Source organism: Pollicipes pollicipes, unplaced genomic scaffold (genome assembly GCF_011947565.3).
Source record: "Pollicipes pollicipes isolate AB1234 unplaced genomic scaffold, Ppol_2.1 Scaffold_5724;HRSCAF=6776_pilon_pilon_pilon, whole genome shotgun sequence".
In the NCBI taxonomy this organism is placed as follows: Eukaryota; Metazoa; Arthropoda; class Thecostraca; order Pollicipedomorpha; family Pollicipedidae; genus Pollicipes; species Pollicipes pollicipes.
In genome coordinates this window covers 43,739,935-43,767,743 of record NW_023596746.1, presented here as the reverse complement: position 1 = coordinate 43,767,743, position 27,809 = coordinate 43,739,935, and the positions used below count along the sequence as shown (strand labels likewise).

The 27,809-nt window shown below is 45.4% G+C and overlaps 1 protein-coding gene across 4 annotated transcripts; it reads right to left on the bottom strand.

The window, feature by feature from the left end:
* Positions 1 to 718: 718 nt before the first annotated feature.
* LOC119103898 (glutaredoxin-1) lies at positions 719 to 14,441 on the bottom strand. Of its 4 annotated transcripts, XR_005094834.1 has the most exons (5): positions 14,427 to 14,441; positions 13,863 to 13,969; positions 2,765 to 2,900; positions 1,722 to 1,826; positions 719 to 1,160 (listed from the first exon to the last, which is right to left on the bottom strand). XR_005094834.1 is itself a non-coding variant. In XM_037227587.1 (4 exons), exons 2-4 carry the CDS (start codon positions 2,888 to 2,890, stop codon positions 1,065 to 1,067), a joined length of 327 nt encoding a protein of 108 aa, XP_037083482.1. In that variant the 5' UTR covers positions 2,891 to 2,900; positions 13,863 to 14,035; the 3' UTR covers positions 719 to 1,064. The 4 variants fall into 4 exon arrangements, 3 of the variants coding, with proteins under 3 accessions (XP_037083482.1, XP_037083484.1, XP_037083485.1); XM_037227587.1 differs by lacking the exon at positions 14,427 to 14,441 and having other exon boundaries at positions 13,863 to 14,035; XM_037227589.1 differs by lacking the exons at positions 13,863 to 13,969; positions 14,427 to 14,441 and adding an exon at positions 10,927 to 11,026.
* Between the last annotated feature and the right edge of the window lie 13,368 nt (positions 14,442 to 27,809).

Sequence of the window (27,809 nt, the reverse complement as noted above, 5' to 3'; positions counted from 1 at the left end):
ACTCCGGGTTTCTGGGATTCAGATTTTTGGGATGATTATCTTCCCAGCAAGCTCAGCGGGAGAACACTGGAAGCGCTCAGCAGACCGTGGTCGGATCAGGAAATTCCAAGTACATATTCGGGGTGGGGCGTATACCTAGCTGGAAGCAACTAAATCCGGTTCTTTACGCCCAATGACAGCAGACGACGGCCTGAGAATTCACTGGCCGAAATGTTGGCTACATACTAAAGCACCGAACGTGGACGGTCATCCCAAGCATTATTCCATCTGGAAAAACAATTGTTATCAACTGTAAAGCTTCCACAAAAATGGGCACGACGTTGGTGAAGCTTATTGCGCTTTCTTACTGAAAGCAGTCACCAGCACCCAATCCAAGTTCAAAATCTTATTCTGCGCTAAAATGGCAGACATTATTTACAGACCTAGCTTTCTGGCATGTCATCGCCTCCCCACGGAGCCAACGAAAAGGTCAGCACTGTAGCGACATATCAACGGAGCTGAGCTAACAAGCCACAAAATAGGCCCTACTACGATAAACCGATCATTTTCAGTTTTAACTATGTTCTTCCGCAAAACGAGGTGAACTTGTGGCTACATTCAGCCATAAATCATCCGCCTGTGAGTCGATGCCGGGTGCGGGTGGTATCGAGATGAGTACTTACTCGAGATGTCAAGGCATCAGGTGTGCTTTAGCAAGCAATGCGTTGAAAAGCGGCACGAAAATTAACGTTTTATATATTTAGATGGATAACTGGTAACGAACATGACATGTCCCCAGCAGGACTCAGAATGGCCGGCAGAATTTTCTATGTCTTCTGTAGTACTAGCCGCAATATCTTTCCGACATTAGCATTCCACCGAGCTGAAGCACATCAGATCATCAGCGCAAAAGGCCACAGTTTAGCATCAACTAAGTTTGTGCATATTCAGAAGTGATGAAGAAAACACATCCAACGCACACCTGTGACATAGACGTATTCAACGAGCACATAAGGCAGTAGGAGCACGATCGTCGCTGGCCATGAAAGCCTTCAATGCGCGGTCCCGTGACATTCAGGAGCGGCTCAGGCTAGCATGGTTTTCAGCTGTCCGCTGCGGTACAGACTCTGCGTTTCGGAGCCGCCTCCGATGCACTGACCCCGGATGAACACGCGGGGTACCTGACGGCACAAAATGAAGTCAGATTAAGTACGCATAGAAAAAAAGATGCGAAGTCCTATTCTGCAAGTCCAACTGGTTGCTTTTGTGTTGGTGAGTGGCGATCAAGCGCTGTATGTCGCCAAAGCTCTCATAAAGCGCCGGCAACCGCAGTGGTTGCGTTGGCGCTACAGCTACACTGTTCTTGTTATGGTCATCGCTCACACAACACCCTGCGTTTCCAGATCGCGCTGGTAATAAAGAGGATACGTTTTTATAGTCTGAACAAATTCTACCGCTCATATACTTTTGCAAAGTTCTTTGCCGTGATGAAGAAACAACCCCCAGCCTCCACTCCGCGTACGAGATGATCACACACCGTGCAGCTTCCTGCAGAAAACTGCAGGCTGCTTAGTTGCATAGAGCTAAGCTTGTAAATATAGTCTTGCTCCGGGTCGGACTGGGCCGCCATAACAAGCGCTTCCTCGACCGTGGAGGCAGCAGTGGTTGAGCACGGGACTGCGCTGGTTACAACCTAACCCCATGTGAACCTGAAGCCCGCCGCCACATCCAGACCATCTTACCGTCCGCGCACCAGTGAGCTGGCCAAGGTAGTCCTGCATGCTGCTCCCATCTTCATGCTGATCTAGCTCTACAAGGCCAAAATTCTCCCCAATCTCGTTAAAAACCTGTGAAAACGATGTCATTAAGTCACCGCTACCAGCAGATTTGCAACCACCTGCAACATAACGTTCCAAACCTATGCGAATTTGCTGCCCAGCTGCAGGTAAATATTTGGACGTTGACCGAAAAATGCCCACAAAAATTACATCAGAAGTGTACACATGTGTACATTTCAGAAATTTGGGACACCGGGGTTCGATTTCTTCTTAGTCCCTACGAATTTTAAATGCGCATGCCAAGTTCTGCCTATATACACATCCTTGTGCATAGTGGAATGGCCCGAGCTAAGTGATCCTGAAATTTAGCCACAGTGTTTGATGCTCAGCAGGAGATTTCTGATATCTTAAAATCTTAGGCGATTAGTTCGCCCGAGATATTTTATGAAATACACTGGGTCCTCCGACCTTACGAAATAATAGCTTGCCAAGGACGCAAGGGGCAGACGATTTCACACCACACCTCACCAAACAGGCTAAGGATTTTTGTAGCCCCAAGCTCTTTCGGATAACAGCTCAATTCAGCAAATTAATGTTCAAAATCTGTATATCAAGACAAGTGAGGCTTTCTTTTAACCGGGTGACGGCTTTTGTTTTACTCACAAAGAGGTGCACCGACAGTGTGGTGGTGTGGAGGCGGTAAGGCAAACCTCCGGAGGCATTCTGCACGACACGCTAGAAGCAACATGACCTGGGCACTTTTGTCCATCTCATGACTGCCTCGTGGCGCAACCGAAAGCTAACGCAAAGGTGAGGGTCAGGTGTAAACGAGATGCAGAGACGGGGCATTAACACAGCAGTGGAACGGTTACCATTCATCCCGTGGGAAGCGGGGGCAGTACAACACGATTAGTTTTTAGCATGGTTATCACATTGGGATCGTGATCGCTTATGAACCTTTTTGAGGCACAAACACGCCGGCGAAAAGTTACTAGCTATCAGCATACCTGCTTTGCCATCCTGCAATAAGGGCAGGATGACTTGGAGAACATCATCACTTTGTTTGACTTGATGAGTTTGTCCACAGCCTGTTTAACTTCCGGGGCAACCATTGTTGATTCTCCGGAACCCATTCACCTCTATCTGAAATATGTCGTTGTCAGCAGGAAGTCCCGACAATGACGCCCTTTAGTCTACAAGCATGCATGAGCAGCATTTCCTTTGGGTTAGGTGTGAAAAGCACCAGAGAACCTTGACAGCTGGTGCGGAATCCATGCCGACTTCCAGTCACGCCCCCCGTTTATTCCAAATAGCATTGTCCGCAACATTTCCACTAAAAGCAACCTTCCAGCATGCGGAGTAACATACCATGTTACTCTGTAACAGGTACCACGCAATATCATTTCATGTCATACCAAGAGTAGCATGCCATGCAAGTATATTACAAGACACCTGGAAAATCTTCATACACTTTTAACCTATGAGATTTGTTGCCAGTTTCTGAGCTATACCAAACAACCAGCTCCGTAAGAAATGATCGCACATGTCAAAAACCGCAGAACACGTCCGTCATCACACGTCATAACACGCCACAACACAGGTTGCATTCATAATTTTTTTTTCATGAAATATTTTCTTTTTTAAATATTATTATTTATTTATAATTTAAATAAACTATCAGAAATCACTCTGTAACATTTGCAACATCAATGTGGCAGCCTTCAGAATACGCAGTATGTGCGTTTACAGATTGGTGTGGATTTTCCACACCGATATATACTATATATAAATATATACATGTATACATATACTATATATATATATATATATATATATATATATTTCTAGGTCAAAATTACCCGTCAGAGCAAACTTCAAACATATTTCTCCACCCATGTGTGCATGCCCGCAGGACATTAGTTCTCAGCTACATACTGCCATTATGCGGACTCGCGTATCCCACAAACATCAGTACGCCACGACGTCCAGCTCAGCCAATCCAGACAGGAGCGCTGAGCTGAGCGTCTGCAGTACGCCCACGCCCCAAACGGCCGCAAAATACCGTCTTAGCATATGTTGTTGACCAAACACAGCGTTCGGTTGTTGGTCACCTAGCGTCTTATTAGCCAATTCAATTGAAAGGCCCGGGTTTGCACCATCTGCAAGAATAAGGATATATTTGTGTGGATAAGTCACGAGACTTCCAGCCACGCGGCGCCTCGTGTGAAGAGCGGCAGCGCCGCTTGGATGGGAGGAACACGGTAAGACATGTGGGAGGCTGGCAGGGAGCATATATATAAGTCTTTCCTAAAAGAACCCATATACTGAACGTCCCACGGGCCACCAAACTGCTAGCCAACAAGCAACGGGACCAGGTGAACTATCCCTCACATTTCAATGACACAGACATTGAGCTACTTCACGCACCAACTGTATGATGCCAAGGCTTACTAAGCCGATGCGCGCTATCTGGTGATAGTGTCAACATGACCTTAGCGGTCAAGACATGACGTCCCACGACGTTCATCATTTGCAAGATTCTGGACCACATCGCACGTTGGATCATCAATCATTTGGGTCCCAGGCGAAGCTTGGCCTGACGCTCCATATGATTCGGCTGTCACACTTCGCAGAAGGTAACATATTTACGAACAATGAATGTGGCTTCAGTTTTCGGCTGTAAAAACGCAATTGTTGAAATAGCACGCTGTATAAAAAGCTAGGCTTTTGGATGGGAGCAGCTCCATTGGACGAGTTTCTCCTGCAATGTGACCATAAAAAACTCACTCTATTTACATGAAACCATCCTATTCACATAAACCAGGTCAACTTCTGAAATGGCTTAAAGGAATGCTCTTCATTTGAAGATATTGAATCAAGCACCAGATGTGATTCAATAAGCTCACTTAAATCTATTAGCATACTTCTACCTTCAAGGTGGCTCTTCAGTTGAAAACCCCACAAAAATGTGAAACACTCCCTGCAAACTGTGAAGAATAAGGATCAACACCGGGTCAAAATGTCGAGACCGGCATGTTCTCACCTCAGTACATCAATCGCCTTGGTTTAAAAAATAATGTCCGTGTGTGGAGGCGGTCTCGCGCGCCCGTAAGCACACCATAAGTTCCCCGTTTTGGGAGCGTTTAAAGGCACATATGGCAATCAGACCAGACATAGACATCACAACAACTGCACTGTGTTCACGAACGTACCAGTTACATCTCAGTAATACATCCCGTACCATTCCCGCCCATAGGTGTGCATTTGATCAGCACAAAGGGCGGCCCACGTTAGCTGCTCACGGGCGATCTCCAACGGACGACAACGTGGCCCGAACAGCGAGCTCGGGCCATGATTATAGCACAGCCGTACATGCATGCCGTGATCAATATCCGCCCAAAATATTTGTGTTTTCTCGATGCTTTGGTCACAGTTGCAAAGCCACAATGATCTGCAAATTCATCGACTTCGACTGGACTGAAGCCGCCTGCGCTGCCTCGCCTCAGAGCCAGCGGAATATTTGCCCCTGGTGAGTTTGTAAGCAACATGGTCCGCAGGTTAGGGCAAGCACGCTACAGCAGCACACCCCGCCAGCTTGACTCACGATATGGGTCCGGAATGGGTGCCTCGAGCGGCAAATCAGACGACGGTCGGAGGCCTTCCGCCAGAACCACTGGCGCCAAGTCCAGGCAGCGGCGACCATCAGGGAGTGTTCCTTGCGGCGGACCACGCGGAGATCAGGACCGCCTTCCCCCAGAACCGTCTTCCACCGCCACGTCCGAACCACTGACTCAAAGTCAAGGCAAGAGGAGCGGAGCACGAATCTTACCTTGCAGTCTACAATTGGGCCCAATTGTTAGACCATCCCCACCAGATAAATTCGCCCGGGCTAACCCAGTCCACGTCGGCCTCCCATTGGTTCACGGCCACGTAACCACAACTGGGGCCCCGCGGCACGTGACTGCGCATGGCGGAAAAATCTCTACACATTTCCACCATAAAAGTAGCACAAACAAAAGGCTGGTCCCATGCCAGGGCGTAGCTTCGCACAATAAGTTTAAGGGTGGATGGGTGGGGGGCAGAGCTGTGAACAATGAAACATACCCTAAAACTGCGCCAACAAACAGGTTTCTTCCCGGATTTGGCCTTTCTTCTCTTCTTCTCAAAGTTGGGGTGGGGGAGGGCCAAAGTTGGGGGGGGGGGGGGGGGGTAGGGAAGGGGCTGGAGCCCCTCCAAATAAATGGGGAGCCTCGCATCTGCTTCAGATGCTACAATTCGGTTTCACAATCCTAACGCCGACCATGCTCGAATGATAATGGGTTAATTATGCTTATAAAGTCGGATTTCTCGAGCCCCAAGCCCCTAGCAGCCTGCGATGCCCTAAGGCAACCGGACGGTAGACTTGATCTCGACTCAGCAATCGCGTAGAAAATATGTCGCATGAGTAATCTGTTTTCGCCATAGGGAAAACAACTTGGGTGGAAGCTTATAAATGTGACCCAGAATAACCTCCCATGCGTATTTTACGAAGGAGACATCAGGCTATTATTGTACTGCGTTACCAGGCGCAAAAGGCCGGTATCAACATGTGCCACATGTTGGCGACTATTTCGGTAAGGTCCAAGGCCGGGTGCAAACCCCAGAGCAATGTGCAGGCAAAGCAGGAACGCAAGCCGTTCACAGCTGTCACTGAACTGTCTGTCACAGTTTGTCACAGCCGTCAATGAATTCCACATACCTGTTTTCCCCTCCTGTTGAACCAGAATATATGTTCGAAATCTCAGCTGCCAGTAATAGGGACACGGCCAAAGTCGAGCCATTTTGTAAACACTTACTGATCCTGCATATAATACTCCAATGCGGAAACCTTGCATTGTATAAAACGCACCGCATTGCGTCACAGTGGCGTTTGCGATCGCTGTGGTTGCCTTCCAGCGACCGTAGAACAATGACGCTTTCCGCTACGTCATGGCGGAACCATCCCAGCACGTCCGTGTATGACGCCAGACCAAGCCCGATGTCGATTGGTGTGGCCACAGCAGCCGCAGTGATCACACGCGCCGAAACAGTACATGGCGGTGAAAACAGTGAAACATGATATGGGGGAATCGGAGTGATAGTTTTCTCCCGAATAAATCTACTTAGCCACCCTCGTTGCATTTTTAAATTTTGCTCATTTTCACAGGTCCACAGCATTTTGGCCAAATTCACGTTTTGTTGTTGCTTGCAAAGTAGTCAAGAAATGGCTTTTCCGCAAAGGTAGGACCAGTTTGCAAAAACAAACTGGTTGTGGTTCATTTCGACCTGTGGCTACTGCTTGATAAACATTGTATTTAAAATCTGGTATTAATAACAACGTCCTGGCGGTTTTTCCGTGCAGTAGCTCTGCGCTTGGTCCAGCCGACGTGGTTAGTACGTGATTATTTCATTGATTGAAATTTATAGCACTCTTGGGAATTGGAACGTCTCTTTAAAGTGTATAATGTGCACGTGGGGGGGGGGAGATACCACTCCACACAATTTCTTCACTGAAAACCAGCTCGGCACTCCTCACGCGCGCGAAAATTCTTACATGGCATAAAACACCTGGGGAGCTTACTGTCCGCTGCTCGTTTCCATCAGTTTGCGCAATTATCCACGCAATAAATTATGTAAAGGAGAGGCATCTGCCCTGGAGCCACTAGGTGCGTCCGTTCTGGGGTTGCGTTAGGTGAGCTCTGGATCATGCACCATATTAAGTTTTAACCATGCGCATGGAAAAAACGCCATAGAAATGCCGTTTACGCCGTTTAAACTACGCTTCACCACCGTTGTAGAAATGTAGTGAATCTGGGGCACACGTTTTTGATAAATTTGTGATAGCCCTGGCCGATTTGCCGCACCCCTCGTGTACAGTGCCCATTCGCAGTGTTGAGTGAAAAATAGTTACGACCGTAAAATACAAATTCGTGTTTCGCGATTCGCATATCGAAGAAGACTTGATCTCTTTAATGAGCGTGTGCTCGATGGCTTAATGGAACCGCAACGTAACAAATGAGCTTCAGTGCTGAAGAAAGTGTTTCAAATTTATGTACGGTTTAAAACTGAAATAGCCATCCTGAAGACCTTTTGGTGCTGTTCACAATCTTGCCCTTCTGATAACCCATACCTCTCCACTTTCTGAGCTACACGCTCGCTAAAATGGGGAAAGGTATACCGGGGGAGTAAATCAAAGTCACCTTGCCATTCATCACGTCATTATAACGTCATTAAAATCCTGCCATTCCATAAGCCATGCAACGATCAAGGCCAAACAATACAGTTGTCGATGCGTTTACATCTGACGTTCGTGAGCGTGCTTTCCAGATGTAACGACCGTCAATTGGCTCTCAATCAATGTTATGTAAGTTACGATGACGTAGTCAAACCATGACGCACTTAGGAGCATCCTTACTAAACAGAGAATGGTGCTATCTATAGCTGTCTTTTCCACTTAAAAAGCATACCAATAGATACCGGTGGGCTTGTTTCATCATATCTGATGCTTGCTTCAATATCCTCAAATGTGAAACATTCTCTTTAAGCGGTTGTCCCACACCACTTCCCCAGACTCTTCAATTGTACTGGCTGGCTGGATTATATGCCTTATAGTAGTCTGCGCACACATATGATACCTACGATAAGCCCCTTTGGGAATGTCGCAAAACTGGCTTTAAATTGCAAAACCGACAATTCGCACAGATGGCTAGCGGCACCAGAACCAAAACGGGCCCCCAACTGACCAAGCTTCCGGCAAGCCGGACGAGCTGCCCATCACGGATTTCTGCACTTGGTCTTGTGGACAAAATTAAACGTACTTCTCAGGGGGGGGGGGGGAGGTTTTGTATTCTTTTCGATACTCACCAAAAAACATGGAGCTGGCTAGTTTTAAAAATCGGCGTTGGTACTCACTTTTCCATATGCTCATGTTAAGACGGTGGCCATAACTCGCTCAGTTCAGCAAAAACACGGGTTCTTTTGGTTGTATAGAAGTCAAGTGAATCATCAACAAAGGTGAGACCAGTTTCGGAATGCTCTGACAGCTATCATCTCAGATGTGTATAACTCGACTTCTTAATTTATAGCACTCTTGGAAAATCGAGCGCCTGTTTGAGCCGCGGGGCGTTAGATATGGCGCAATGCAGTAAAGTGGACCTGGAGGATGCGGTAAGGAGTTATGCACATTGTCATAATTTAGCCATGCAAAACTTCCTCTATCGAAGTGACTTATTGTTTTGTGCCACTTGTTGCTGTTGTTTTTGTTTTTTATAGTGTAGGCAAGTTCTTTGGCCGTAATGCCATGTTCTCTCGCCGATTCATTGCTGAACTGAGCGCCGCAACTATGGAAATGAAATACATCCGTAACATATAAGATATATTTGTGATAACCCTGGGCAACGTAACACACTTCTTGCGTTAGACGCACCTTTGCAGAGTTTCGTAAGAAACGGCTACAGCGTTAACAGAACACAAAGTGAGTGCTTTCGAGGTTTGCAGATCCAGGCACCCACACATAATTCTTAAATGAGGACGTATTAAACCACTGTGCTGCAATCAGAGCAGAACCCATGAGATGAGCGAGGGGTTTCTACGTTTCTCCCCCAGTCCTCCAGTTGTGTGCTGGCTATAGGGCATGATATGCGGCAACCAGTGTACCAATATGATGCCTACAAGGCTTTAACAAAATTTGCTTTAAAATACAATAAGAGATAATTTGCAAGTATGGCTAAGGGCATGAGACCCGGTACAAGCTCCCACTATACCAGGCTTATTGGTAAGCTGGGGAAACTGCCCCTCAACCTCATCACCAAAAAGATTCTGTACCTGGTGCTCCAGCTTGGGCTGCTGGAACCAGGGATGTGAGGGCCATCCTCTCATGGAGCTGGCAGGGAAAGGAAGGATGATGGGGAGAAAACTGGATGAAAGTCAGTCAAAGGATGGACAAATCCAAATTAACAGGGAAAGAGGTGGCCACAAGTGTTTTCTGCAAAAAAAACTTGAAGTAACTGCTTCTGTGCTGACCTCGCAAGCTACAGTCATTATACTCAAGGGTCAGTTCACCAGACACAACATTCCTAATCTGCTAGTGAATGACAACTGTCCACAGTTCGCACCTAGCCCCTTCATGCTGTTCGCCATAGGGTGGTAGTCTTCCCACCAACCTTCAAGCCCAGACAACAGCATGGGTGACACCACCTCAGAAGCTTGGCATTATGGTCCTGAAACAAATGATGAAGAGGAGCAGCATGGCAGGAGAAGACCCCTACTGCTACTGCTGAACATCCACAACCCTCCACAAGTGGGACCAGACATGAGCCTAGCCCAACAGCTGAAGTCCTGCCACACCAGAATGGTGGTGGCAATGACCAGCTTACTGTTGAAGCCCAAGCACAACAAACAACAAAAAAGAAACTGGAGGAGAAGGAAGCTACTGTGGCAAAAAAGTATATCAGAAGTGGGGTCCTAAAATTGCTGAGCATTGGTCACAGTGTCTTAGACAATGGAAAGGTGGCCCACAGGGCCTGTATTGGATGTGTGAAGCATACCTACATCATATGGGTCCTGTATGCAACTAATAAGCATTCTAAGTCATTAGAACATTGATGACAGTCTGATGACATAGTTCTGTTCCCAGTCTTGTTGACAAATTTTCTAAACAACAGGAGTGCAAATAACAGAGGCAGCTGATGTCCCATAAGTCAATAACTGAGTAGAAAAAGATAGTACACTACAGCATCCAAGCAGTCTCAGGTGCAACCAGCCCAGCAAGTGCCAGCCACACAATCAAGAGCATCTACAAGCAGTCCCTAACATACCTAACCACACCAGTTAAAAGCTCAGTATTGTCACCCCCTACCAGTATCTGAAACTTGGGTGTTTCTTGGTGTTTTTAGCTCCAAGACATTTTGTTGTCCACAAATATACAATGGAAGAAATGCAAAAACTTGTTCTTTGTGAGCGACGTCAGATGAAAGCAAGCAGTTCCTGCAATTTCGACAGTATCGCGCGCCACACTCACGACTCGGGACTGAACGAGGGATACTGCCTGCGGGTTACAGCCGGATCTCTCTACCATATCCCACATAATATTTTCTTGCAATGCATTCAGTGCCCAGGTCTGTTGCTGCTCACCAATACATGTTAAACTCACCTCCAGTTCAACGACACCAACGAACTCACACACCGGGCCCGATCCCGCGCCCAAAACAACAGTATCTCTCGACGTACCATGGAAAGCGGGGGTCCGAAGTCTAGCATAAAATATGGCAGCAACGGCGCACATTTCACGACTAGCCACAGGGCTCGCATGTTAAAATGACCTTCAGGCCCACGGCTTTCTAAATCTTGAGCATATATATGCATGAAAAATGCGTAGAAATGAAGTGTGAACAATTCTCCTTCGATTTCCTGGATAAAAAGTGTGCGCCGCGGCACTCATTTTCGAGCTATCACGCAAAGCGTAGACCAATGCACACACCGAGATGTCCAGGCGCGAGATCGAATCCTACTGCCGCCAACTCTTTTCAGCAGAGTTGAGATGGAACACGGAGTGCGTACGGCCACTGATTGGCCCCAGAACCATTGAGTGCAACAATACTCTGAATATATATATATATATATATATATATATATATAAATTAATTATATATAATATATACATAAATATATATATATATATATATATATATATATATATATAAATACATAAATTATATATAAGTATGCATATACAGGTATATTATGTATAGCCTGAAGATGCATCTGTTGTGCTGTGAAACGTGCCCCGAGTTATTACAAGAAATGCACGAGATCTTTTTATATCTAAAAAATATACCTGATAGGTGTTATGCCTGGGGTGCATAGCATTATTGTGTATGACGCATGGAACTTATCGCGACGGTAGCGGTCCAAAACTGGCCGTCCAACGCGCCCAGAGGTAGGACCAGGCAGTGTGTTAGGTCTTAAGTTGTGATGCTGACGGCCACTGTTGTGCAGGGCCGGCATTGCTGTCTCAACACCAGCGCAGCAGCAATAACATGGCAACATTGCACGCACCGCTGATTGGAAAGCAGTTGTGCTTAAAAGCGAGATGGTAACCATTATAATGATAAGTGCCATAGTGGCGACCTGTACTGCACAAAGGCCCTGATATGACACAATTTATAAAACTTCTTTGATTGATCTTGAAGAGCTTAAGCACCTGACAGACCTATGGCCATGCTCCTTAAAAACCATTCGCATGAAAGGCTTTTTGGCATAAGGCGAATACAAACATTTTATCACTGGCTATACTGAATAACTGAACCTGAAAAGCTTGCTTTCACATTACAAGACCTGCAAAATAAATATTTGGAACTTCAATATGACATAATTTGTGTTATTCCTCATCAAGCCTTGTAATTTCTAACTATAACTTCCATCCACTGATCTCAGAGTAGATGAGGATAGGGTTACAGATGCTGAGGATAGGATTACAGCTAGCATTCAGAATATTGCAATATTTGACATAAAACATCAGTTTCTATAAACATCACAAATCTGAAAACTTCCCTTGCATAAGCAGACATTCTATGATGTTGAAATGAATTTGATAGCCCTGTATCCTACATGATCTAATTATTTCAGCATGAGACTTAGCATAAATCATAAAGATGATTTATTTTGCTGACTAACTCAACATTTCACATACAACTCAAACCATTGCACCCATTAAATACATAAAGTGCAACATTTGCTTCTTACATTGGATACATTTACCAAGCACAGAATATTGTTCAATGGCAGGTTTATGCTGCATGCAGTTGCATGGAGTGATTGCATTTTGAGATGATGTCCTCCAACAGTGTTGAAATGCACTAGCAAATGTTGGCTTGCCCTTTTCATATTGTTGCTAGAATATTACAATAAACACTAAGTAGGCACCATCTGATGACATTGGCTGGACTTTTCAAGGAAAGTACAAAACTACAATTTTAAATAATATTTAATCAAAATGAGGTGTCCAGACACAATGAGAAGCACAAATTGGGTGGAAGTGAGGTGAGGTCGCCCTCAGCACAGCCCACACATGGATTCTTCTGATCTGGAAAAAAACATAACTCATAATTTCACATAAACTGAATTATGCTGGAAGTCAGCCAATTTTTGACATCAGATGAGCTTTTCTAAACAGTGAAAGTGGATCACTCCTTTGGTTAAATGGCATATGAGGTATGTGCACAATGTTGCATCATACCAAACATTTTCATTACAGTATAGTGCCCCTTTCATGCATCAATAAACACATCTAATGCAATCACACAGCTGTGCTGAACTGACATAATTACTGGTTAACCAATTTCATGGATGGCAATTCCACTGTGGACAAAGGCTATGGTCAGGGTATACATTCCTACGGCCCAGGGTGGGAAATTTAGTTTTTTTTGCTGGTGACGGAGTACAATTTTTTTGTGGTCGGAGTACAAACTTGCCTGCGAGCAAAGGTCTGTCTAATGTGGAATGAGTGTCTGCACAATGGGCCTTGCTTGGAGTACATCACATACTGCCTTTAATGGGTCAACATTTTCCCAATGTTTTTCTGGCAAAAATTAGTGTCAGCATGCAATTTTGCATTTCAGTGGAACAGAGCACTTCTTGTGAGTGAGGGTGCCACACTGATCCCATCCATATCCCTGTAGTGCTCCTAGCTCACCTATACATGCAAAGATCTAGTAATGGTACATGTTAATAAGAAATATACAGTTAGAGAGGTCAACAACAAAACTTCATACATATGCATTCACAGGTGCATCATACAAAGCTCAGTTACTTATCATTACCTATCTCCATGCAAACTTACACAATATCAAAATGATAAATCAGGTGCATCCTCTGCTTACTGACAAACTTAATTGTGGACAACCACTGTGCATCACACCCTGGTTTTTTAATGAGTCTTAGGCAGCTGCAACTGACTATGAAAGCCTTATCTATGTGACATCACTAACATGTTGTCCTTTTGACCTTTACATAATTAATATAAACATACCAAAAGTGTTCCTGTTCCTATCCTTCTCTTTCTGCTCTTCTCCTCTTTCAGTTCCTCACCTTCTCTTTCTGTCACTCTTCTCCTTCCACTCCTCCTCCACTTCTGCTCCTCCTCTCTTCCTGCACTTCCTGTTATCCCTCTCCTCTTCTCCAAGTTCCCTATGATCCTATGTAGGGACAATTTTAATAGTGTCACTGCAAGACCTTATACCTGACAGCAAGGAATGTGGCAGCATTGCCACCTGTCAGGTTACAGCAATTATAACCACAGGCTGAAGAGGCCAGCCTCATATTTGATCCCACATGGGAAACCCAAGCCTAGCATTAATGTTGTACATAGATATCTTAGTACCTATGTACCTACCCACCATGCTGTAGGTAGGGCAGGTTATACCAAGGTGATTCTGTACCAGCCTGCAGCGGTAAACATTTATAGATCAGTCCCCCGGTATTTATTTACCTTTTTTGGAATGACTTAATAGCGGTCCAAAGCTAAATCCCAAGTAACTTTAGAAGTGTGGATGCATGCTGTGTGAAAATTGAAGACAACCAATTCCACTTTGCCTCACTGAATGCCTCAAACTCGCGACTACGATGCACGTAATCCCAAGCAGCTCCACTCACCCTCCGCCGTCCCCACTCTCACCACATCAAGACAGACAATCAAACCATGCACGGGAGTTCTGGCGCATTCACAGACATTGTGATGGCATTCTAGCACACGTCAATGGGCAACCAAGTACAAGTACCACGGGTCGGTCCTGAAATGACAGGCTGTGATGAATAGTCTAAGAAAAGCCATTTATGCAGTTGCACCAACACAAATTGTTAAGTTTGTGGTAGAAAAATCATAGAGCTTTACAGTCATGCATTTCAAGTTGCTATTTTCCACCTACAAATATATATTATCTTCTGGTGGCGCAAGACAACGCCGAGATAATGCAGTACATGTACTACAAATCTATAGATATTTCTCATTCTAAGGCATATCATGTCATTTCAACACCCTCTGAGGAAGGCCCGTATCTGGGCGATGCCAAAACACGTACATTTTTCAACTAAATTTGGCTAACTTTGCGAAAAACTTGCTGTTCTACGGCTTGTACTCCGGCTTGTTCGCCCCGGGTCTCCCCATACGCCCCATCGTGAGAAGGGCAACCAAGTACTGCGATTTTTTCCCACTGGGTTATGGACCATCTCTATCTTACAAGTATAGGTACTGGTTGAGCCTGGAGACATGACACCGTTGTTCAATAAGTAAGATATCCTCGAATCTTCAAAGACCGGCATTTACCGATTGCTGAAAAGGTGGTTGACGTACTATCATTTATACAATGGTAATAAGTTTTGGAATGCTGCATGCCACAAACTCCCATTTTGGGAACGTAATTCCCGATGACATTTAAGAACCCAAAAGAAGCCGTTACCACCAAAAGTGCCGCCCACAAAGTGATATTTGGGTCCCAATTCATGTCATGATTCTATCTCAAAAGTGCTGATATGTGGTGTGTTTGAATGCTATGATTTTTAGTTTAATTGCAAGTTGGATGGTGATTGGTGGCTCGTATGGCAGGAGCAGGAATGAAACAGGCGCTTTGAGAAGGATGTGCAATGCTGCAATCTGGAATTTTCCCACCAAACTGCTTGCAAGATGCACGTCCTTTGGTAAAATCGCTAACATGTTATCTTAATATGAGGTAAGTTAAGAGCATAGTTGGCATGCTGGACTTCTTGCTCGGCAAGTCTTTGAATGACCTAGTTGAAAAAGATGTGCTATCGATGATTTTGGTGCTGCTAGTGGTTTTCTGGTCGAACGAATATTGTTGTAGGTGTCTGTTGCGACGCGGACCTTCACTGCTCGAAAATGCACTCGTCAGTTGCAGGAGGCTGGGGTGCCGTTGGTTTCGGGTACGGGAGGCGATGGGTTCGTCGCGTGGTGGGAGCCAGAGCCGTGATATGTTTGTCCGTTTCTTGGAAGGTATCGGTAGGTGTGTGCGTCGTGGAGAATGCGGTCTTACTCAGGTGCGCCATATATTTTCCTCACAGGTAATGACATGCGGGGTATGTGGCAGCGGTAGGTACTTAAAACAAGCACATTTCATATTTCAGTTTATTTCATTCCCACAGAAGTAGTTCACATGAGTTGTCATCACCATTCAGGAGTTGCATAGGCTTGTACAAGTGCATATAACCCATGTAATACAATGATGAAGGGCATTGACATGAACGCCCTGGATTGGCCAGCTCCTGCAGGATTGCAGATGCTTGTTTCCATTTCTTGGTGCTCGATATGGTTGGTCCCTGGAATTCAAATGAAAGTTATGACTCACTTAATGAAAGCAAAGTTCATGCACCCTCCTGGCTATCAAGAAAGCAAAACTGTCTGCCTTGGTACTTATACTCAGGCTCATACATTTGCAATGGTGTCTGCTTTGTGGGGCGACTGCAGCATTTGTCTGGAGTACAAAAATTGCCATTCTTACCAGTCAAGAGTCTGGAGTACAAAATTTCCTGGTGCCACATTCACCAGAAAACGAAATCCAGCCTCATGTTAATAAAGAGCACTGCACATCAATCGTCGTTTTTAAGGCAGAATATGTCATTTAAGGTAGCATGAACATTTAAGGCAGCAACCACGACCCCGGCGCCATTTCTACGTGTGGTCACAACATTACTGCGTGATCACAACATTACTGCGCATCAAGAACCATAAACATGTACGAGGCCAAGGTAACAAGAATCCACTAAAATGTGTTTCTTGCGTGTCCAAGCAGTCTTCCGTATTGTTTGTAGATTGGTCAACATGGTGGGAAATATGATGTTTTTGGGTGGGAATGAAAAGCAAAATGAGAATATGGCGGCAAAACAAAACTTCTAAATACGGTACACATATATGGCATGAAACATGGATGCCAATGGGACACTTGGTTGGAGGGGATAGGGTGGGGGGTTAGGTGAGGTTAGGTTGGGTTAGGTTAGGTTAGGTTAGGCTAGTTTAGGCTATGTTCTGGACTATTTTGGCCTGTCCGTTTCAAAGCCGTACCTAGACGCTATCAGAAATGTTCTTAATTGCATTATTATTGTTACCTTGTCCCATATATTCTACATTTTTTATGCTTCTCGATAAGCATAAATATTGTAATTACGCAACGACAACGCAGAAACGGCGCTGGGGAGTCGAGGTGGTGGGGTGCGTGCGGCGCTCGGGAGCTCGCTATCGTAGTTATTAAAATTCGAAGGTAGGAGTATGAATCTACCTGTTTTAAGATTATTTACGATATGTACCGCCTTAAACACAACAAATGGTTTACAATGATTTTTCTCTAATGTTATATCGCAGCAAACAAACCAAAAATGCCGCGAGCACAGCACTGCCAATTTTTGGTACAACATACTAAATCTGTTGTAAACCCCGATTTTAGTATACTTATAGTATGCGTCGATACCTACTAGTCAAAACTTTTGGAGTACCCGGTGTTGTACTGCCCTGAGGGAGGGGCACGGAGAATATCTCGCACACGGCACGATTCACTGTTTCTGGATTGCATGTAGAAATCAAGCAACACAAGAAAAATTGATAGAAAAGTATATGATGTTAACATTAAATGTAGCTCTGTACAGAGTATAATTTGATCAGATCTTGATATATAGGTTATTTTTCATTGTTTTTCACAGTCAAGACCTGGTCAATATCTGTCATGGGCTGCAAAATGGTTGCTCGTAGGTTTAACAACACATCGATAAACTACATTTTAGGTAAATTTGCGAGCATTCAGGAAATTAATGCATACCATTTCACTCCAATTCACCCACTTAAGCTCGAACACAAGCATCCATACCAATGTTGATTTTCGCTCGCATGAACACATCTGGAGAAAACCTAAAGCGTACACAATGAGCAACGAAAAAATCCGCATAATGTGAATAAAACGAAAGCTGCGCTGCGCAACTTATCAGAAGAAAAGCAAGGTAATCCAAACGCCTTCGCCGCGGCCCAAGCCAGCGCCCCATAAAACAATGCAATCACATGTTCGAGAAACGTTTGAAAATATCAACTAACCGCGCCTCATTTGTAAAAGACACCCTAAAAACAGTCACAATAACTTTACAAGGCATTCTCGATGTTCTACGGAAGTTAACCTTACCTCCCCAAGTAAAACATAAACACAAATAAAATATTTACCGCCAAAAGCCTGTTTCCTGAAAAAGCACGGTATTTTTTTTTTACCTCTTTCTGTGATGAATGTTTTGATGCTCGTTAGTTAAAAATCGGACGGTAATTTTTGGGTGATATAGAGTTCCCCGTTCTTTCAGCCCGCGTTTAAACTTCAAGAGTGACCTTGAGAGGTCAGGACTTTTTGAACGGACACTAGTTTTTTCTGTGTTGAATATTCTGGCATTTGCACGATGAAAATCGGCCGGTAATTTTTGGGTGATATCGAGTTCCCCGTCCTTTGACCCAGCCTTTGACCTAGAAGGTCACATGCTATTGCAAAATAAGGGTCATTTTTGGCGTTCTCATGCCACAGTTGACCTTGAAACCATTTTCAGGGAAATCGGAACTCGTCGCCGTAAAAATCGCTCAATAAATCGCTAACTTTACGGACATAGCTATACTAAGGTTCAGGGCAGTTTGTGATCTCGTGAGCTTTCAACGGTTGGCGTGCGTCTGGTCGCAAAAGCATGACTACGAGGTGCACCGCTGGCCTGTCTGGTTCTGGTCGGCATACTTCAGCGGGAGTCACCGGTAGCTGTCCCGCCCTGTTTCACCAGCGCGCTTAACCACCGCGCGTTGGGCCCACCGAGCTGGCTTGGCTGGTGCGCCCCACTGACGCTACGTCGCTGTCGCCTCCACCGCCGCCCGCCACCTGCCCGACCTGCTGCTGCCCGGCGCCTCGGTGGCGGTGTAGCGGCTTCAGATTGCTGCTGCCGCTGCTGCCCCGGACTTGTGTGCGGCGGCCGAAGGCCATAAGAGGTGTGCCAGTACCTGCCGCGCGACCACCCTAATACTATGCAGGTACAGCTCGAATCGGAGTGCACTGGCGTCTGCGTACGCCTCGGCCGGCGATCCGTCGCTGCCCAGCATCTTCCATCCGTTCATCGAGTGCCGCACATCCATTCACGCAGACGGCAATATCAGACTTCAGATCCGATCGGCAAGACTGTCCTGGTTCAGAGCGATTGCTCCTGTTGCGGCTTTCTGCCAAGGAGTCCCTATTTCTCATCGTTGTTTCCATCGATTTTCCGTTCTCTCTCGCTCCAAACACACGCTTTTTACTTCGTTTTTGTTACCTTCTGCCCTCTTCCCCATTATGGGGAAGTACGGTAAGCGTAAGAAGGATGACACGGACACCGACTCGAACTCGGCCTCTGACATTGGTTCTCCCTCGGATGTAACCGACGGAAGTGTCGCGAGCCCAGTTCTGGTTACCACTTCGCATGATGACCCCCGCGCACCTCAGACCCAGTCCACTGGCCCATACCCTTCCACTGCGGTGTTGGGACAGCACTCATCTCCGTCCAACACTGATGGCTTCGACTCCCACTCGCCTTTGACCCCGGTATCTGCCCACTGTGATGCTGACTCTTGCGCGACCATGACCAGCAACCACTAGAACACTGAGCCCATTCTCCATCCACTCGGCTCTTCCGTTGTAGCGCAACCCACTGACGAGAATGCCCCATTCCGAAAAATCAACGTCCTCTGGCCGTCCAAACAAATTCAAGCTATCTGCGGCCTATGTGATCTTCAAATTCAGGCGCCAGCCAATGGGACACTCGTGATCAAAACAACCCCCTATGCTCAGGCCAAGGCTCTCCTCCAGGCCACCGAATTCTGCGACAAGAAAGTAAAAATTCATCGTCACTCCCCAAGAAATACCACGAAAGGAACTATCTTCGCACCTGAGCTCCGCTCCATGATGGAAGAGGAGGTTCTGGCGGAGCTCAGAGCTGGCAATGTTTGTCACGTTCAACGACTAACCACGTTCCTCAACGGGCAGCGTCAGGACACCAGCTTACTTGTTTTTACTTTTGCAACCACCCGCCTCCCAGAGACTCCCACAGCCGGCTACCTCCGATATCAGGTCAGGGTATTCATTCCAAACCCACTCATGTGTTTCAAATGTCAACGGTTCGGGCACGGCAGCAAGTTCTGCAAACAGAGTGCAAGATGCCTCATGTGCGGAGAGACCCCTCACAAGGGGTCCGTGTGCACATCACCCCAAAAATGTCTAAGCTGTGGAAATGATGACCACAGCGCCAACTCTTTCCAGTGCCCGACATGGAGAAAGAAAAAGAAATCTGCTCCGAAAAGGCCAAGACAGGGATATCTTACCAACAAGCACGACGCACTGTCCAGGCAAAAATACACCCGTCGTCCTCAAAATCATACACGCAAGCAACAAAAGTAAAAGTAGTGACATGTAGTACACAAACAGAACCGATTCCCCAGGTATCGCCGCTGAACAATTTTGGTCTAGTCAAGGGTGTCTTAGTTACATCAAACACCCAAACCCAACAGAATTGTTCCCTCGGGCAGGCCATGGCCACGCGTTTGGACACGCAGCCTTCCGCGCCCTCCTGTCTGCAGGTCGGCCGGCATTCCAGCCCTCCAGTTGCGAACGGTCGGCAGCCGGGTCCCTCTGGCCGCCGCACGAACGGCCCCTCCCCCTCCACCCGAACAACACCTGCCACAACACGCCCGAGCGAAGACCGTCGGTCCCGGCCCCCTGTCAGGGTGGCCATGGGCCGGCCTCGGTCGGTTTCGTTCGGCCGATTCCCACCAACCGGTGAAGATGGGTCAAACCACCATTAAATGTCTGTCGTCCTACTGTGGAATTGTCGCAGTCTTACATGAAAAAGTCTGAAATGAAAGTTGTTTTCAGTATTAGCTGTCATTATAGCTGTGCAGGAAACCTGGTTTCTTCGTACCGAGCCATATCACTTAAAATTGTCAAATTACTCCTTTTATCGTAATGACGACACAACCGGTGAATGTCGTCAAGGTGGGGTGGCGCTTTATATCAAAAATGAAATAACACACGTGCACGTTCCACTCACCACACCTCTACAGGCTGTCGCATGTTCTGTGCGATTCCGTGGCCGCAACATCCATATATGTTCTATGTACATTCCCCCAACTTACGATAATGCTAGGTGATTAACCTGTCTCGCGACAGCTTAATCATCTAGTCACTCACTTTAAAACCATTTTCTCATCCTCGGCGACTTTAACGGTCACAGCCAAGCTTGGAGTAATGGTAGTCAGGCTGTCAATCGCTGAGGACATTTAGTTGATGACCTTTTTGATGCTCATAACTTAGTATTAAACAAAGGAAATAACACTTACCACCACTTACCCACTGATACAGAAACCGCCATCGACCTTTCGCTGTGCTATCCCTCAATAGCGACATACTTTGATTGGACTGTTGAGGGAGATATACACGACAGCAACCATTTTCCCATTAAACTTTACACCACTTTTGATTCAGCCGCTGACGAAGTTTTACGATTCATACGCCGCTGAAATTTACAAAAGGCACACTAGACCAAATTTCAAGAACTTTGTTATGTGAACCGGGACTGTTATGAATCACCAGAGCAGGGTGTTGACCGTATTACATATATTATTCATGCTGCAGCGACCGCGACAATTTCAATGATTAAAACCCCATCACGCTGCACCCCAGTATCATGGTGGACGACCGAAGTTGAGAATGCTATTGCGCGTCGGAAACGTGCTTTCCGCTGCTTTCGTCGCCACCATGATATACCTCATCTTTTTGCCCGAAATTATGAGCGTGCTCGAACCAGACGAATTTAAAGGAGTGCCAAAAGACATTTTTGGCAAGCATGCATCCAGCAGTTCACTGCTGCTACTCCCCTAAGCCAACTATGGGGACTGGTTCGAGCGCTTTCCGGAAAACGCACTTCTATTTCATTGCTCACTTTACGTATTAATAACCAAATTATTTCGGCAACACCTCTTATCACTGACGCTCGTGCTGAAAGTCTTTCTCAGTGTAGCTCATCCGGAAATTACCAACCAGGATTTGTGGGAACTGGGAAAGCCTGTTTTTGTTTACTTTACATCCTAATTGTCTTCCTTCCGATAATGCCCAATACTACAATTTACCATTTTCCTTCCTGGAGCTACAAAAGGCTATAAAATCCGCCGGCAACACCTCGGTAGGTCATGATCAGTTACACTATTCCTTTTTTTCGCAATCTTTCAAAAGATATGTTTCGTTTTATTCTGGCAGTTTTTTAATTATTCGCGGTCAACCTATGTCTTTCCTGACGCCTGGGAAGACAGCATTATTATTCCACTTCCAGAGCCAGGAAAAGACACCAAAGATCCATCAAATTTTCGTCCCACTGCACTTACCAACTGTCTAGGAAAACTTTTATAGCGGATGGTGGTAAAGCGAATCTCTTGGATTGCAGAACGAAACTGCCTACTTACAAAAAATCAGTGTGGTTTCCAGCACAATCGTAGCACAATAGACCATATCATCAGACCTGGAATTGACACCAGACGTTCCTTTAAACGACACCACACGACTGCTGTATTCCTGGATATTTGCCGAGTCTATAACATGGTCTTTAAACCTGCACTAACTTTCAAGCTCCATCAGTAAAGATTTAAAGGCCATTTAGCACATTATCTTACCGGGTTTCTTTCTGGCATCAGACCATTTCGTGTGCGATGCAGGCCCGCCGTTTCCGACACTCACCATGTAGAGAACGGCCTCCCGCAATGGGCTGTATCTCGCCGATTCTCTTTAATTTCATGATAAACGATTTATTTGACTCATTACCATCGTGCATTTCCTCTTTCCTTTTTGCGGATAATAGCTCTATCTGGTGCTCGGATGCTGAATATGACCATTCACTGCCACGGCTCCAAGCCGCCCTAAACAAGGTGCAGCAGTGGTCAGAACGATACGGGTTCCGTTTCTCCGCTCCAAAATCTGCAGTTATTATTTCAGCAAAAATATACGTGGTACTCCCAATTTTCGGCTCCGGCTAGATGGAAATTACATTCCTTTCGTTTCGTCTTTCAAATTTCTTGACATCGTACTTGACCCCAGATTATCGATGCGACAGCACGTGGAGCATGTTCGCTCCAAATGCCTAAAACGACTAAATGTGTTTAGATGCATTTCCGGGTCAATATACGGTGCCAACCGCCAAACGTTATTACGTCTATACAAATCCTTAGTTCTTACCATCATTGAATATGACTCAATGGTGTATGCTGCAGGCAGCCAACGCACTCTTAAACCACTATCTACCATACAAAATATGTTTGTGCGAAATGCCTAAGGAGCTCTGCGTACTTCCCCCATTTCAGCGCTTGAAGTAGACGCTCACGTCATGCCTCGTCCCCTCTTACGAATGGACCACCACGTTGAGATGCACAACAAAAGTGCGACAAAATCCCAGTCACCCATCATTTGAATCCATACATATCTTACCACACATTCACCATAACTACGTAGGACCGGCAAAACGTCGCTCAGGACTTACAATAGCATCTCGAACCACTGTCTACTGCACCACTCTTCAGTTTACTTCACCGCCTTCTTCCGTGCCACCTGCTTTAATAGTACCACCATGGCAGTTTAACCCCTCTGAAAGTTTTATTTCGTTTTGGTGATCCCAAACGTTTTTTTCACAAGTTATGTTCAACAAACATTTAATCGTCTAATTTCCAACAATCGCAATAGCAGCTTTGTTTACGCCGATGGCTCCAAGGCCAACAACCACACCGGATGTGTTGTTATTTGCACTGAGCATTACCATAAAAATTGTCGGTTACCGGATGGCACCTCAGTATATATTGCTAAGTTATTTGATTTTTTTTCTTGCGTTGCAACACATTCAACAACACACCCATACAACGAAGACAATTCTGATTTGTTCGGATTCAAAAACAGCTGTACAATCCCTTATTAATCCAGACTTCACCCACCACTCTCCTTGTAAAATCGTCAATCTCTATCATATATTATACACACAGGACATGAATATCAAATTTCTAAACTCGAAATTAATCAGAAATGTTATCAGAAAGATTCAATAAAATAAAAAAGATTAAATAAAAAACATGCCGAAAAACAGATTAAATTAATTTTGAGGCATGTTGCCGAAATATCAGCCAAACTATATCTCCATTGTCTTGGTTTTTCCGAGGAATAAGGCTAAAACTGCAGTATTATCAACATCATTCAACTCTGCGAATTACTGGCTTCTTATATTTATGTATGTTCGCGGTCCCTCACTGGACGGTGAATAGCGCATGAATGACAATATATCGTTGGAGCATGTACCGCCTGCAAGTCTGCAACAACGCTTGAGAGCGCTTATACGTGTGTGCCATAAAACGAGTGTTTTCCTAAAAAAAAGTGAGATGTGATTGCTGCACATGATGACGCAGAGAAAACAGCAGACTTCGGACGTGGGAATCAATAAAAACGTGCTTTGTCTCATAGGCAAGGGAACTGTGGTTACATGGGTGATGTGTCCCCCCCCCCCCCCCAATTCCTCTTGCGAAAGTGTTTAGCACGAATCGTTCGAGTACAAAATAAGTTTGGGCAACCCTCACCTTTCTGACGCGTTTCTCTGCCCATGTTTCGGCTGCTAGGGCAAGTCGAGAAATCACTTTTCCAACCAAACGTTTTGTTACCTTACCAAACCTTACGCCGCCTGCAATGCAATTCAAATTTCACTGCATGACAAAATTTTGCTGCGCTTAAAGAGTTTTGCAGATGGGTTCAAATGATTGAGAGACAGCTACGTTCACTCTGAAATATCAGGACTGGTGATAAGCATAGTCGAACTAGTTACGATTCGACCACCACCAATATCTGCCAGTTTCAAACGGGTCAATATAGTTTCCTCTGGCGCAATCATTCGAGGACACCATCTTAAAGCTATTTAGAGGTAAATTGTGTGTGATGTGTATATGTATATATAAATACATATATATATATATATATATATATATATATATGTATATATATATATATATATATACGTATATATATATATATATATGTATATCAAGTACTCAGCAAATAACGCTTCCAGACAGGTGTGCCATGTAATACGTATGTAAATGCATGTCACTACTCCATGAACATGTGGCTATGTCATGCATCAGACTTAGCGTCAAGGAGTGGTCTAGTGCCGACCTAACATAAAAGGTTATCGTAGCTCAAGTGAATTACATTTCAGATGGAAGCGTCCCCGTTAGCGAACGATGCCAGCATTGTGCTCTTGTGAATTTTTTTTTCGAAAGTGTCTCTTCTTGCTGTGTCATGCACTTAATGTTATTGCTACACTGGGTACCAGCAATGATACCTCGTGACAAGTAATTCTTATGTTATTGATAATTGCAGCCATGGCAGGCGATATATTCGCTTCATTCCATGTTGGCTTGCTCCTTGCTCGACCTCACACTGATTCTGCCTCCAAAGACCAACCCATGCGCCATGCGGTGATCTGTCCGTGGTCTGCCACCGATTGGTTTTGACGCTTTTGAAACTTAACCGGCCCGACCAATTAGAACATCTTCATCCACGCGCCAAAGTGCACGCTCTTGATGGGGTCCGTATCATATTGCCCAAGGTACAGAATGTCCAAAGGTACAAAATATCCAAAGTACAGAGTGTCTAACATACGGAATGTTCAAAGTTCATAATGCCCAAAGCACACAATGTCCAAAATGAGAAGCACCGTGAAGTAGGGCTGGAATCTGGTAGCTGAACTGGAAGAGTGGAAGAAAGACCTCTATTTTTTGTGTTTTTGCATGTATCTATCTATCCGGAGGACAGATTAACACGGCGCCTGCCGTCTGGTGGCACTTGCAGTGGCCAAAACTTTTCGGTTTTACGGAAGCTGCAAGCCAGACCATCCTTGTCCTTGCTCTCGAGGTTGCGGGTGGGTATGTTCAAGCGTTTTGATGTAATTTGCTTCACTAGTACATTTTGAAAAAATGAACGTTCTGAGGCGAACATGGCATGAACTTGCTCGTTTTTTAAGCTTATTTTGACCCATTCTTTTCAACAATAATGAGACCCCACTCTACTCTACAATAATGAGACTTCTTCTTTCCTTCCGGGTAAAGAGCCTCTTGAGTAGAACATCAGGGGTACATTACCGTTTCCGGTCAAGGGCTGAAAGGTCACTCCGTTCGATCGCAAAGTATCTTCTGGCTGTCATTGTGGCGACACGGGGCGGGATCTCCTGGTCGATCCGGAGGCTATTAGAAGAATATATCATATCACTTTGTTTCTATCCCTGACAATGGAGACCTTCTGACCCGCGCGGCTAGCCCCGGATCAGCATAGGAACCCTCATTAGCGCAACAACATCCTTGATCACCGCGGATAGTCCAATAATTGTCACATAGACTCTAGTTCTGTGTTTTTCTGTGTTCGTCAGATATACTGAGTTCTCCCTGACCGTAGATTGTAGATGAAATGGGGTTCCTAATTTCTATTAACATGGCTAACCTATGATCGTCTCGATATGTTAAATACCCCGTCATAACTGACTACTGATAAGAAAATTACGTAACATGGTCTTGAACATGCGCGTTCCCAAGTCATAGCAACCACAGCCTCGACGCCCGGCGTTGCAGTCTCCAGCCCGTGCGGCGTCGGCCTTGCAGCTTTAAAAATAAGCGATGGCCAATGAGCAAACGAAAAAGATGACGCATCTTAAGGGCGATATTTGGTGAACTAAGCAAATCGGCATGCATGTTAAATGCAGTGCAAAAGTAGGCCAAATGCAACCTTAATCTGAAAAGTGGAGTGGGGGAGGGGCTTAACATTGCTAGCCCCCCACCTTGAAGAGGGGGGGGGGGGCATGGTCCCCTGGCTCCCCGTTCCTATACCCATGGTCTCCAAGGACCAAAAATAAAATACACAGAATAGAGCGGAATACACAATATATGGTCTATGGTTCTGTACGTACAGGATGTATACAAAATGTCTCGTAATCTTTTTCCAGTGAAATTGTATGTGAGAAGAACAACGCATGGCACTCAGGCTTGTTTAATAAACACCTGGAGACACATGTCTACGGAGAACGTTCGCTCACAACTAGGGGAGGAAGTAGTCAACGTACGATGGCACACATTATAACATACTTAAACTTTTAAGTGGACATTTCGGCAACGACATAAGACAACGCGGATCAAGGATATAAGAATCGCTGCGTATCGGTAAACTTTGACAGAGGATAAACTCCCGAGCACCATCGTGAGAAATTGATTCTTAGCGTTGTTCTTCACGTAAGACACGTTCAGCAATAGTTGTCTGCTGGTTGATCTGGACTCTGATTTCTTGTAGCGAATTGCTTTCTGATCTGTGATATAGTCCATCGAAACCTTCCGGCCTTGCCATTGATGTCTCGTGCAAGCCTTATCATAGTGCCGTGTGCCTAACATCAGGATATGGAAGCCTGCATGCATGATTGCTTTTTCAATACTTTTTCTTTTCATGATCTGCACAGATTTGCAACAGTTGCGATCATTCACAGGTCTTTTGAGTTGCGCGTTTGCGTTAACTTACTCACAGGCAAACATGTGTGCTACCTGGAACTGTTGAATTATCATAATATTTTGGAAACATTGGCGTAGAATCTTTGCGTAGCCAAGTCTCTCCCTATGTACTGACGTACCGGTGTTTGTGGCAAAGATGTCATAATTGTGAGAAAAAATCGTGAGTACGTGCGTGCTTGCGTTGGTGCGTGCGTGCATGAGTGCGTGCGTGCGTGCGTGTGTATATGTGTTAGGTACTGTTGTAAACATTAACGGTTGCTGCACGTAAGCGTTGCCTTTTTCTTTTAACGAGTGATGGATTTCTGGCTTTGCCCTCATGCGATGACCAGAGGCAGTGTCACCGACTTCCCTTGTAGGGCGAGCATATCTAAAAAGTTGCCCTCGGATTTCACCCTTTTTACAAACTAACTTCCTAGATATATGTAACT